At 45.9% G+C, this 14,782-nt stretch overlaps 1 protein-coding gene across 2 annotated transcripts in view; it reads right to left on the reverse strand.

Annotated features, from left to right (window-relative positions):
* The window catches only part of MID1 (midline 1), a 100,720-nt gene extending 86,183 nt beyond the window's left edge, over positions 1-14,537 (reverse strand). Inside the window, exon 1 of one of the 2 annotated variants that reach the window (XM_047076356.1) lies at positions 13,992-14,537. In XM_047076356.1, coding sequence (XP_046932312.1) covers positions 13,992-14,537 — 546 coding nt within the window. Of the gene's footprint in view, positions 1-13,877 lie in introns of both variants that reach the window. The other variant, XM_047076355.1, reaches the window with a different exon arrangement.
* Positions 14,538-14,782: the final 245 nt, after the last annotated feature.

Here is a 14,782-nt window from a genome sequence, read left to right on the forward strand (position 1 = left end):
TTGGGAACTGTGGAATTAATCCACTTTGAATGTACCACAGTTAAGACCATTATACATCAAATGCACGCCATTTGGGTGAAAATCTCAGCTGCCAGCCTGTTCTCTGCAGACTTCCCACTCGGTCGAAGGCCCCAGGCTGTCTCTGACACAGACAGCTACACCTGGAAGGTAGTCTTGAACACGAGCCGCAATGACTCGGAAATCTACGGGACAGCAGATCATATCAAGTGCACCTCAATCATGTTTGAGGAAGGGATTAAGGAACGTTTAATAAGCTTTCGGAGGGTTAAATATTGCTGAAACAGCCCGAAGGACGGCATGTGCGGGCCCAGACTGCTCAAGACAGGCCCCAGCCTAAGGTAGAGGAAGCCTGCCATGCAGAGCGCCTCGGGGCGCTGCCATTCTGCCACTCAGGGCGGCCACAGATGGCGGAAGCGGGATTCTCCAAGGGCTGAGCTTTCTACATCTCCAAAGACATTCGGTTTCGGAGATCACACAGACAAGTCAATGCCTCTGAGAATGAGGCTGAACATTTCCCTTGGTGTCACTGGCAAAGATGCTTTGGGTCAATTCAGGGTGCCCCAGCCTTGGCCTTTGGGGTCAGATGATTCTCTGCCATGGGGGCTGGGCTGTGCATTTAGGATGCTTAGCAGAATCCCCGACCTTGACCCACTAGGTGCCATTATCAGCCCCCTGGCCCTCCCAGTTGCCAGGAGAAGGCAATCGTGCACTGCTAAGCTGACCCCCTAAGCTCTTCGTGATTTCTTAGTATTCTGCCTCAGAATGGAATTAAAGGTAACTGTTCTGAGGCAGCAGAAAACAAAATGTATACACAAAAAGTATATATACAAGCAAATATACGGGTATATAGTGCTATTTTATCCTACCTCTTGTGAATGACAAATATTTCATCACCTCTGCCTGAGGTGAAGTTTAAAAAAAAAAAAAATCAAACGGTCTCTCTCTAATACTTTCTCTAGAGAAATCATGGGGGAGCGATTTGCAGATTCAGAAATGAATGCAAAAACCTGAAAGGCAGTGTTTCACTTGCTTATGTATTCAAAATTCAAAAGAATGGCTGGTGGGCTATGTATGGCTTTCCTTTTTTTTTATCTGATGGGCAAATCCTACCGACACAGTGGAGACTATAATCTGATTAAATTATTATGGGCTGTTCCATTTATTTCAACAAGTATTTACTACTGATAAAATGCCTCGTAGCTTTAAAAAAAATGCTCTAGTCACTGAAAACTGAGTAAGCAGATACAAAAGAACTACAAGATACGGTCACCGGGTTTGAGAAATGGACAAATGGTTGGGCCGAGAAGGCTCTGCGCCCCAAGAATGTTCATAAAACGGTACCGAATACTACGTAATCATGAAAAGACAATACGGAACGTCTGGGGTGAGCGAATTTCATGAAAAGCTAAGCTGGAGAAGTCCTCAGTGAGCCTAGAGTTGGGTCCTTTAAGAACAGCGTGGAGTGAGTAGAGGAGGGGATGGAAGGATTGAGGAAGGAGATCCATCATTCACTTGTGTTTCTATAAACTTTATATTGTCTGACTTCTTAGAGTCTGTACTGGCTTTATTACTCCTCGTCCAGGGTTTCCCAAGGGTCAAGCGTTACAGGGTTTAGTCCTGAATTATTATCACCTCCTGTTTTATCGAGGAGCAAATGAGGCTTAGAGAAGTTAGTTTTGCTTTTATCCCTAACTTAAATGCATATGACTCTAAAATGGCAAGGCCAGGCCCCAAGTTGAAATCAGACCCCAAACCCATCTCAGACTTGCTGAATCAATCTGCATATTAACAAGACCCCCGAGTGGTTCCCGTGTACATGTTACGTTTGAGACATTCTGGTCTAAGCTACTAATTGAAGCCTACAATTCCGACGGGTTAGCAATCCTAGAAGGAGGAATGGAGGATAGACCCAAAAGCTCTATTATTGACTAACACGTAGTGACCATTTTTATCTGTAGCCAGGCTTTGCCAAGAATAACTAAATATGAACACGAGCTCAGTTGGGTCTCTTAAGAGGTTTGAAATGTCAAAATCATAGACCGAGACTCTAAATTTACATTTTTAACCAGGGCAAATAAATAATCACATTTCAAGTGATGAAATGAATTTAGGGATCACTGGAGATTCGTTCATTCCTTCATTTAACACTTACATATGCAGTGGCTGATGGGTATGGAAGAATTCGACATTACTGTAGATACATAAAAATGATTCCACATGGATTTCCATATTTCAACTTTGTATTTTTCCGTCTTTATTTCTGTTAGAACGGAAAATAGATCATCTTCGATCATAGTCACCACTGTAAAGAAAACTTCTTCGCTCTGTCCAGGGAGCCCTTGTGTCCAAAGTTAAGGCAAAAGCGCTTTCAAGCCCTTTTTCCTTGTCAATAATTTTTTGAGGTGTGGGATGTTTGAGCCATAGTTCTTTCAGCCTTAATCCTAGGCAATGATTCGTTAGGGACAGGGTGGGCTCCCTGGGTCTGAGCCCCAAACTTTTATGTCTCTAACCGTACTTATGCTATTTAATTTCCCATGGCCACGTGTTGCACATGGTTAAAAAGGTTCCTCTTTACCAAGCTTCTCCCACCCACTAGACGCTGGGCTAGACACTTGGCCCTACATTATCTCATTTAATCCTCCCAAGACCCCTAATGAGCAGGTATCATCATTCCCACATCTTTGCCGGGGAGACACGGTTGTTCCAAGGATCAAATAATACTTGAAAGTGCTTTGCAAACTGTCAATCTGGAGATTTACCAGTGCTAGTCATTACTCTTGGTAATAGCTGGTTCTCGGTGTTGAGTCAACAAATACCCTTGAACCACATCTCAGAACAACTGAAAGCAGCATCTTGAAAGAGAACTCTCCCTCCCTCTACTACCACCCAGCCTTGGCCTACGCGACATTTTTCTAGAGGTATGGAGGCAGCACGGTGGCCTTGCCTCTTACGTTTCTAGATGAATTTCTAGAATACAAGAGAAAGTGTAACTACTTCACTTAACAAGATGAACACTACACACGGGCGAGCCCCTTTTTTGCCAGGACCCTGTAGAGCCTGATTTCAGCAATCCAGGGGGCCAGAAAAACATCTCTCTCCAAGTTCCTTGGGTGGGTTTTGAACGGGTACCTCAGGTCTCCTAGATCTTCCAGAAGCAACAGGTCATGCTGAGCGGGAGTCTTAAAATCTGTCCATTTTGCTTCTCTCCATACCAACCGAGAGCAACTGAACTCTGAACAGCCATGTCAAGGGTCAAAGGAGGAAGGGATAAATCTCTCACTCTACCACGTCAGGATATTCATCCTATAGTGCCTAAATTTGTAAAAAAAAAAATCCCCAACAGATAAAGCCAGCCTACTGGTTGGCTTTGGCAACACAAGGGCACTTCCTCCAGTTGCCTCTCATAGCGTCTTCTTAGAGATGGGCCCCTTCAGAGTGGAAATGACAGAAACTGCTTCTGAGCCTGGCTATTTACCTGACCTATTAGCTCCGTCCAGGAAGGACATGGAGACTGCGGGGGGAAAGCAGACCTTAATAAATAAGAAAGGGCCTGGCCCAGATTTTATTATGGATTGGGGACCTCATCTCTTGTCCTTTCCTGCCACTCCAAAGGAACGCATGGTGCGAAAGCAAGTCACTGCTTGTCCTCCGCATGTGGCTTTTCACGGGAAAGTGTTTCCACTGCAGCTTCTGGAATTAGGCAATTTCCAGGTAGCAGCACCTAAGCCGTCAATTTTTGGCTATCATTCATAGCAAGAACTATCTCATGGATTGAGTTTCATACACTTCTTTTCATAGTCCTTTCATATACTCTTATCACACGTTATCATTACATCTAGACTTATCTTGGTTATTCGCCTCTGCATTCCCAGACTTTACCCAGTGCTAATCTCATTAGCTACAAACAAATAGTCTTTGGGTGAATAAACAAGCCTTTTCTTTCTTTCTTTCTTTCTTTCTTTCTTTCTTTCTTTCTTTCTTTCTTTCTTTCTAAAAGTAGGATTTGATAAAACAGATGGGGGGAGATCATTTATAGAGGTACAAAAGGCGTAGAAGCTTTTCATGATTTCCATATTGCTTTATTACTAACCTAGTCTATACCAATGTGAATAAAAGCCATTATTTTCCTGATCCCACCCCCCCCCCCCCATTAAGCAGCAAAGAAGACAGAAGGGAGGAGGCAGATGATAACCCTGCTGTTCTCTGCATTCTGTCCCCATGGAGTGGCAGGAAGCATAGAGAACAAAATCCCCCAGGGCCACTATCGTGGAGGACCTCCAACCCTTCTCCTTCTGCGAGTTCCTTCTTCTGAGTTTTCTTCCTCTCGTAGCCCTAACCAATACCAAAACCTCTTCTTCCCATTCTAAGGGACACGGCTACTAACATTGGCCAAGGTCAGCTTGCTCTATCCTTCCCTCATACAACACAAAAGAAAGTTGGCCCATGGAACTTGTGATTGGTCCAGGCTGTCTACGTGTGACATAACCCTGAGCTGGCTTCTTTTTCCTAGGAAATAGTCACAGGTCCTCTGTCAACACCCACGGTGTTGATTCTATCAGATAAGCCTAGCTCATCCCCCATGGACTGAACTTCAAAATGGTGCCTGTTCTTAAAGCCATTTCTTTCAGTCTACCACTCCCTGCTTCTTAAAAGTCCATTTTAGGGGCGCCTGGGTGGCACAGTCGGTTAAGCGTCCGACTTCAGCCAGGTCACGATCTCGCGGTCCGTGAGTTCGAGCCCCGCGTCGGGCTCTGGGCTGACGGCTCGGAGCCTGGAGCCTGTTTCCGATTCTGTGTCTCCCTCTCTCTCTGCCCCTCCCCCGTTCATGCTCTGTCTCTCTCTGTCCCAAAAATAAATAAACGTTGAAAAAAAAAAAAGTCCATTTTACTACCTAGCTCGGTTTAGAAAGAAGGACAAATCAAAGTTTCCACCCAATTATAATTCCCCTGAAGGTTGTTTAGTTTCCCATGTCAGCCAGAAACACAAATCGACCCTATAACCACGGAGTAATTTATGATACTGTCATGAAATCCATGATTGGATTACACCAATGAAGCCTTTAGTGTAACAGTAAATGCCCAGATGTAATAATACGTCACGTTCATGGAACGCTCACTATGTGCCAATCACCATGCTCGGCACTTTACAAGCATTTTCTTTTTTGACGAGAAATGTAAAATGTGTTTCCTCTGTCAGCTTCAAACCTATCCTCACGGGTATGCAAAGACTTTACGTATCATGCCCCAAAGTGCAAAACATCAAGTGAGTAAGTTTTAAGTGGATTTTGTAAATGCAGTTTCGTCAGATTTTTCCAGAATGCTTACGTCACATACTGAGAATAAATGAAATCTTTAGCCACATTCACTTTCGCAGGCCACTCATGTCCTCTTTATTACTTAGCCGGGACTAAAAAATGTACCACTCTTTCGAAGATGGACTTAATTCATGACCTGCCAATGACACAGAAGGAAGGAGAGTTTTGAATACCACAGCCTTGAAAAAAATGGAATGTTTTGTTAACGTAATTTCAGCATATCGTACTGGCCTTAACTTTGTAACTGGTCGCGATGAATCGCATTCTTTCAAAACTTTTCAACTTAAATCCAAATACCACGCACAGATACTCCTCACTTATGTTTACTCGGTTAATGTATTTCAATAAAATTAAATTGTTAATCTGTATGTTAAAACATTCAGGAAAAAAATTACCCTAAGGGCGGGGAGTGGGGGGGACGCCTGGGTGGCTTAGTCGGTTAAGCGTCCGACTCCTGGTTTTGACTCAGGTCATGATCCCCCGGCTTGTGGGTTTGAGCCCCGCGACCAGCTCTGCGCTGGCAGCGCGAAGCCTGCTTGGAATTCATTCTCTCTCTCTCTTTCTCTCTCTCTGCCACCCCCCCCCAACTATCTCTCTCTCTCTCTCAATATAAATAAACTTTACAAATAATTATCCTAGGAGGGAAATTAATGAGCCATTTAAGCTGCAGTTGTAATTCATTTGTTTCCACGTGAGCATCTCCTTTTCTCTGTGGTGTCCCCAAGGGCAACTGGGTCCATCTATACGAACCCGCCTCCTGGCATGAGGTCTGGCCCTTCAAAGCCACCCGGTCTACACTGGCGCAGCGGTAGAAATGACAGCATGGGGATATCTTGAAGCAGCTTTTTTGGTGGCCCTAGAGGCATCATCCTACATCCACGATGGTGGCTCACAGCCAGGCCAGGTGCGTGTTCAAAGTCACTGTAAAATCAGTGCATTTAGTCCCAGTGCCTCAAAAGGACCCAGAGGAACGCCCGGAGGGCGGCGGGGCTGAAGGGACGCAGGACAGACCGGGCAGCGGGACAGCCGTGTCCAGCCCCCGTGTAGCCACCTCGCCGGGTGGTTGCAGGCAACTCCTTTTACCTAATATTCTCATCCAGGAGGGGGGTGAAATAACGTGAGCTCCGAGGTTGCTTGTGGCTCTAAAACGTCACTTAGGTGTATAGCAGGCATTCCGAGGCTTGAACGGCATCCTGCTTATTGTGAATCAAAAAGCCAGAAGAAATCAGCACATGTTATCACCAGTGCGTCGCGCTGCACTAGGACAGGAGGAAAAGAATCGCCTTTCCGCCTGGACCCAAGACCCGCCCGGCAAGGACACCCTCCTACTTCTTCTCAGTCTTCCTGGGCCCCTCTCTGAATCTCCCAGCTTTGCGTGTTTCTGTTGACGGTGTGGCGGGTTCTGAGCCGTGTGACGCTACTTTGCTTCGCCAGTTAACGAGGACACCACTCTGGGGGCACCTGGGCGGCTCAGGCGCTTGAGCGTCCGACTTGGCTCCGGTCACGATCTCGCGGTTCGTGCGTTCGAGCCCCGCGTCGGGCTCGCTGCTCTCAGCACAGAGCCCGCTGTGGATCCTCTGTCCCCCTCTCTGCCCCTCACCGGCTTGCGCTCTCTCAAAGAGAAATAAAACGTTTTTTTTAAAATGTTACAAAAGAGAGACCACAAATTCTAAAGGCATGGGAACGTCTTCCCCCCCCCCCACCTCTGTGGATGCCTACACGTTCGCGTGACCTCACCTTCAGAAAACATACGTCACATAAGCGTCCCTCGCAAAAACAAAATGACTTCAGCGTTCCCCTGTAGAGAAGGCTAAAAATGTCGCACGCTCTTAACTTGGCACTCGAAAGGCTTTCCAAATCTTATCCCAACAGGACTCTTCCAACACTCTCTTTCCTGGCCCCTCAGTCGGCGCCCCAGGCTCCAGCCAGCGTTGTCTAGGATCCCTAAACTCTCTGGCAGGTTCCTGCCAACAGGCCTCACGTCCATCAACACGTCCATCAACAAGTGGATATTCATTGTTGCGCCTCTGCCCTTTGCCAGGCGCTTTGGAAGCAAAACTACAGAACACATGAAAACGGTAACACGACCCTTATCTCACACACAAATAATACAAACAGTATTAACAAACGACTGGCAGGCAGTCTATCTCCAAAGTCCACACTGTAACCATCCTACCCCCTGGCTCCCAGTAGACACTGTTATGTCCTAACATACACTGCAGGCTTCCTGGGGGCCAGGCACAACACCGAGAGTTTATGTGAAACATTTTACTTTGTTCTCCCAAGTGTCTATGTAAGTAACTACATACTTAGCCCTGTTTTTTGACCAGTAAGCAACGTGCCCAAGAATTACATTTGTTTACATAGCCACACGGCTACAAGGTACCTCTGTACTTGCCTGTGCATCTTCCAGAACTCTCCAAACTTACTGAAAATGGTTCCAATAACACCAAAGCATCAGGCGAAAAGACCTTCCTCTCTGCAGGTGCAAGAAGGGAGAGGAGATTCTTCAGGGAGAAGGATGTGGCCTTGAGCTTACAGTTAAAAACTCATCCCTGGGGATGGTTTCCTTTCCTCCGTGTATCATAAATCCTTTGGGTACCAAACCGAGAAAATGAAAAACTAGGCTTAAGGTAATTTACAAATACTTGGAAACCACATTTTATTTTTATTTTTATTTTTTCAACGTTTATTTATTTTTGGGACAGAGAGAGACAGAGCATGAACGGGGGAAGGGCAGAGAGAGAGGGAGACACAGAATCGGAAACAGTCTCCAGGCTCTGAGCCATCAGCCCAGAGCCCGACACGGGGCTCGAACTCACAGACCGCGAGATCGTGACCTGGCTGAAGTCGGACGCTTAACCGACTGCGCCACCCAGGCGCCCCATTTTTTTTTTTATTTTTTTTTTTCAACGTTTATTTATTTTTGGGACAGAGAGAGACAGAGCATGAACGGGGGAAGGGCAGAGAGAGAGGGAGACACAGAATCGGAAACAGTCTCCAGGCTCTGAGCCATCAGCCCAGAGCCCGACGGAAACCACATTTTAAATATATATCGCTGACTGAAAAAAACCACAAGCAGAATGGCATTCTCAAGGGGCCAGTCAGAACTGGTGAGACCCCATACAACCAAAACGTTCTACAAGACCTATGTCCGACTTACGCACATATCCCACCGGCATCATGCGGTGAAATGTCAGAGGGCATATCCATATTTTAGACTAAAATCTAGCCTGGGATTATTGTGAACTAGCTTGAAATCTTATACAGGGTTGCACAAGGGATGTCGCAGGAGAGAACAATAAAAAAGAACGACCCAGCAATGGCACTACTAGGCGTTTATCCATGGGATACAGGTGTGCTGTTTCGAAGGGACACGTGCACCCCCATGTTTCGAGCAGCACTATCCACAATGGCCAAAGTATGGAAAGAGCCCAAATGGCCATCGTTGGGTGAATGGATAAAGAAGATGTGGTCTAGATATACAATGGAGTATTACTCGGCAATCAAAAAGAATGAAATATTGCCATTTGCAACTACGTGGATGGAACTGGAGGGTGTTATGCTAAGTGAAGCGAGAAAGTGTCAGTCAGAGAAAAATTATAGGACTTCACTTATATGAGGACTTTATTAAGAGACAAAACAGATGAACATAAAGGGAAACAAAAATAATATAAAAACAGGGAGGGGGACAAAACAGAAGAGACTCTTAAATATGGAGAACAAACAGAGGGTAATTGGAGGACTTGTGGGAGGCGGGATGGGCTACATGGGTAATGGGCATTAAGGAATCTACTCCTGAAATCACTGTTGCACTATATGCTAACTCATTTGGATGTAAATTTTAACGAAAAAAATAAAATGGAAAATAAACAAACTTAAAAAAAAAAAAAAACAGAATGACTAACACCAGGGCAGTTACAGACACCTAGGAAATTCAACGTTTTCTAACAAAAGGCTGGGAATGGTGAGTGTCATGGTCCTTTTCTGGGAAGACTTTCTCCATCGCTCAGGTTTAGGGTTGGTGTTTACTGTTGTGGGCATGCAGTGCTTCCCCCCCCCCCCAACAGAGAAAATATTGGCCTGATTGGAGTTCTCTGCTAGACTACGAGCGCCACGAAGGAAGGAGGCTATGCCCGGTCATTTATTAAGCATATACTGGCTTAGCAGTTTTCGGCAGCCCATTAAAACAACACCTAGATGCCAGATATGGTTAACTGGAGGGGAAATGAAACAATGGGTTTAATGGGTCTATCAAGTGCCCATCACATAACAGCGTGAAACAAATGTGAATTGTTGCACAATTAGCCGAGATCTAGTTTATCAAAATTCACGGCCTTTAAGCCAACAAAATGCAATAGGGTCCAAAATAATGGTTCACGTCCAGTTGGGTGGGATGTCATGTAACGCCTGGCTCCTCTCTCATTTAGATATTATAGGATGCTTTGTCACGTAGAAGAATGAATATCTGCAGTATTGTTATGGCCTTAAATTAAAATTTCCACGGAGGGTTAATAGTTGATCATCAGTGAAGCAGCTGACAAGAGTTTATTGGGAATTCATGATCTACAAGCCCCCACGGTCAGTCTTAGGTGAGTGCCGGGGCAGTGCGAGCCCACAAGGCTCTGCCTAACTTGAGGTGATTAAATCCTTGATGGAGAAAGAATATGTGTTCAATTGACTAGATAATTAGGTACACACTGAAGTAAGGAACTGTTGTGGGTTGAATTGTGCCCCCCCAAATTCACACGTTGAGCCCCTAACCCCCAATAACTTCAGAATGCGACCTTATTTAGAAATCGGGTCATTGCAGATGTAATTAGTTATGATGAGGCCATACTGGAGGACGGTGGGCCCGTCCTCCAGTATGACTGGTGTGCTTATAAAAAGGGGAAATCTGAACACAAAGACGAGCACAGGGGGAGAACGGCACCCGAGAGAGAGAGGAGACAGTCACCTACAACCCACGGAGACATGCCTGGAGCACATCCCTCCCCTCACAGCCCTCAGGAGGAGTCAACCCTGCTTACACTTTGGTTCTGGGCTTCTTGCCTCCAAAACTGTGGGACAATAAATTTCTGTTGCTTAGGTCACTGTGCTTGTGATCCCTTGTGAGGGCAGCCTACCAAATTACTACAGTGATGAACACTAAATTCTTCTCACTGACCAGGGTCTCTCGACTGGGCACTATTGACATTTGGGGCCAGATAACTCTATCGGTACCATGGATGCGCCATGTAACACACACACACACACACACACCTTTGCGCTGGAACCCGTACTATGCCTGTGACTATTTTCAGAGTAGGGACAAGGTGTAGAAATTCTGAGGAAAGAGAAAACCAGTCTAGCTAAGTATCTACTTACGACATTCCCGGTTGCAAATAACGTACAGGACTTCCCAAATTATGGAACCTTACAATCTATAAATGAAACCCAAGAGTGAAATCCCTTGTCTTGACCTCCAGATAAGAAGGACTACACAGGAAGGCTAAGCTTGAATTGGAACTTTTACCAAACTGTGACCAAATTCCACTGGGATGACCCATTGAAACGGACATCATACAAATAAACTCCCTCAGCCAGCCTTTAGAGTCAGAAATGCAAAACAATGGTTTGGACCTTCAGCATCAGCTAACTTGAAGTGAGTCTATGCTGAAGTTGAAGGGCAAGGCAAGGTCAATTTCTCTCAGTTTGTATATTTTTATAGGTATAACTAGAGAAAAGAAACTAGAGCTCCAACATCGTATGTTGGAACAGGGAGAAAATGGAATGATTGCATGGTAATTCCTCGGTCACTCTGCCATACACTATATTAAATTCTCTTATATGTTATGTAGTTCACCAATCAAAATTTAATCCAGATTTGGGGCACCGAGAGGCTTCTTCAAATTCAATTAGAATGACGCAAGAAAGTCCACAGTATGACATGCTCCATTTAGAGACGTGCATTTGGTAGGAAGACTTTTCTCTTTTTACCTTCAGATAAAATTCTACACGTTGGGATTTTTATGCTTTTTTTTCCCTTTTGTGCCTAGAAAGAGATGTGCAAAAGTATATTCCAATTCTTTACATAAACATACGTATACTGAGACCTAACATGAGTAAAGGTGCCCCCCGAGGTTTAAGATCAGTGCAAGAAATAATTGTTCTTCGTCATCATTGCAGAATTCCCGTCTTCAGATAGTGGACTTTTACTAACAGAAGGACGGACACACACGTTTTTCAACAGGAGACCCCTGCGTCCCTACATATCCAATTTACAGAGCGTAGTCACTTGTTCAGACCAAAGTAATAATTGACAAAAACGCCCTTCCTTGGCTTTGGTCCTTTCAAATATTAATGCACACGCTGTGCTTGGGTTTTAAGCAAAACAAAGAAGTACGTACGTTCACAATTATGTGACAGCTGAAACATCACAGACGCCCCACATGTCAGGGTATTCTTATGATCTGTCCATTCTAATGGCGTGTTTTGGAGCAAACACGTTACGTTGGCATGTTATCTGTTTAAATGCTCATCAGCGCATTTTGTGAAAAGGCTGTAAGTAAATGCTCGGAAGCATATTTTGTTGAGTGGCGGTAAATGTGCTTGGGTGCACCGGGTGCTGTTTATATGCTTATGCTTCTATAATTCGAAGAGAAAATATACTGCTTCGTTAACTGATACTGTTACCAGGAGGGCCTGACAATTATCAACGACCACTAACCCACTGGCTCGATCAGACAAGTGTGCAGGGCTCATAAGTGAAGAGTTGTCCGTTTCATCGCAAGAAGGGCCTAGAGCATGACAGTATCTCCTCATAAATTTGGAGATGTTCTGTAAATAACTAATAACTCCCCTCTGATAGTACACAAATAACGAGCAGAACCTGACTACCAAGTTTAACTACCGAGTCCGGGGTTGTCGAATATTGAACATCACGGTGGGGTTTTAACAACTGATCATCAAAAGGCAGTGTCGATCCAGTCAGAGGAACATTTTGTGATAAAGAAAAGACCCCGTCCGCCAGGTTTACGTTGGGAAAACAAAACCACCTGTGTCCGGTCATCTCAAACGTTCAGTCCCCCACCAAAACTGGGGCGAAACGGTCACCTTGGTCTCCAAGATGGATCGCCGCATCCATTTCCGAAGAATTTGTCTCAGAGGCACAATTCGCACACGCATTGCCTCCGCCGTCGTTAACTTTGGAGGTGTGCTTGTGGTAGTGCTGGGCACGCTAGAAAACCAGGCAGCTTCCATGTCCCCTTGTCCCCAGCACCTAAGTCCTCGGGCTTAACTCCCTCTCCAGGGACACTTAAAAGTGAGGCGTGCTGCCCAGGTGAGGTTTTGTTCCCCAAGTGACACTCAGGAGCGGGATTTACTTCAGCTCCTCCATTTCCCTCCGCGTCTCAAGACACAGCCAGACCAAATCACAGGTGTGGTCCATTAATCCCAGCGTCACAAAATAAACAATGAGGTCCCGGGAAACACAACCACCCACTAGCTGAGGAAAAGTGATAGGAACCATTTGTGACAGGTGACGGTGTGCTCCCAATGGTAGCACTCTCGATCATGTGATTCATTTTCTGTTTGCTCAACAACACGGTGTGTGTTTTTCCTGAGAGGAAGGACTTGAATATATATTTACTCAAAGCTCTTAATTTCTACTTCCTTTCTTTTTAATTGGCGTCTTGTGATCTAAAACTGACTGGTGAGCATAGTATCTCACTATCAGAGCAAACTCTCGGCTGAGTTTGCCATAATTAGACCCACCGTCGCCTGAAGTTGAACAGACATCAGGAGACCTGACTTATTTCTTCCCTGGTGCATTCTATCCATATTTAGAGAGTGATTTTTTAATTTGACGTATAGTCATATTAATTATCGTTCCCCGAGCTGGAGTCAGGTTAATAATTTCATGTTAAAAGTGGAAGTTCAAATAGTCTTGCCTGTAACCTTCCTGAACACAAAGCCCAAATGAAAAGGAAACCCTTCGTGAAACCCGAGATGGTCAGCGCACTCTAACTCACCACTAAGCCAGATATCACTCACACGAGAAATGAAAGGTCACAGGTCCTCCAAAAGCCCACAGTTGCCACAGGCTGTCCTCCTTGCGTCCTTTCGTTTATGCGGGTAACTTAGATCCAGGTACAATTCGGGTGAAATTAGCTTTCCTGGATGAATGAAGAAACTGAATGCCCCCCCCCCCCCCGCCGCCGCAAATGCCCAAAGCCAGATTTTATCTGCCATTCCTTCTTTCCTTCTGTCTGTCTCTCTCTCAAACACACACACACACACAAAACTGCAAGGGCTGAAGGCGATCCAGATTTTGCAAATTCACCGTCACCGTGACAACGCTAAAATTACAAGCGGCCGTCAACTTTTACAAGACACCCTTATTGTGCAACATTTATAGGCTGCCAGAAACATGCTAAAACTAATCAGATAGCAAAGGTGAAGAGGACACCTTCACCTGCCATGTAGCTAGCAGTGAGTACACTTTTTATTTCCATGACATTTGCCGGCAGAAAGGGGTTGGCTTAAGGCGGATCGGACTAACCTTCAACTTGTCATAGCGTTCACTCAAAGCTGCCACCTGATGATCTCGGTGCCGCCCAACCAGTTTACACAAGGCACAGATTAACTGGTCATCGGTCACACAGTACATATTCACCTTCTCATCCTCGTGCTCCAGGCACATCAGCCCCCGGATGTGCGAGTCCGGAATTGGCTCAATCAGACGATGCCCTGTAAAGGGCTTCTTGTTTGGGTGAGTGGCTTTCAGGCACTCATCACAGTAGGACACTTCGCAAGTGACACAGGTCTTCACAGCGTCCTGGGCAGGATCCTGGTCACAGAACTGGCAGAGGACTTTCTCGGCGGAGGTCATGGTGTTGGCGTCGAACGCCCGCTCCCGGCGGGTCTCGCTGGGGGAATTGGGCCCGCTCACGGACGCTTTCTGGAACCTGTCGATGATGTTCTGCAGGGTGACGTTGCGCTTGAGTCCGTCTAGACCGCGCTGGCTGAGCGTGATGACATGTCGGCAGGTGGGGCACTGGAAGGCGGTGATGGACTCCACGGACTCGTTGGTGGCACAGTGCGACACCAGGATGCGGTGGGCACAGTTGAAGCAGAGGCTGTGTGCGCAGGGCAGCAGGAGAGGGTCCTCAAAGAGCTCCAGACAAATAGGGCAGGTCAGCTCCGACTCCAGTGTTTCCATCTTCAGGCAAAGCTCTCCTGGGTCATCAGCAAAATCCAAGGAAGCTGATCAGCTATCTGGAAACAGAACGTAAGATGTGATTAGGCGCGAGGGGGTCAGCCATGGGGGGCTGTCAGCTTTGAATGCGTCTCAAAATGATTCCGAACGCGGGTCACGGAAGGGTAAAATGCGTGTACGTTCCAAATAATTCTCTTTCTGTGCACGTGGGGCAACGAGGCGGGGAGAAACACCCTAGGCCAGCACAC

The sequence above is a fragment of the Lynx rufus genome, unplaced genomic scaffold (assembly GCF_022079265.1).
Source record: "Lynx rufus isolate CCGP_SWC_20201006 ecotype Redwood Valley unplaced genomic scaffold, mLynRuf1.p SCAF_14, whole genome shotgun sequence".
In the NCBI taxonomy this organism is placed as follows: Eukaryota; Metazoa; Chordata; class Mammalia; order Carnivora; family Felidae; genus Lynx; species Lynx rufus.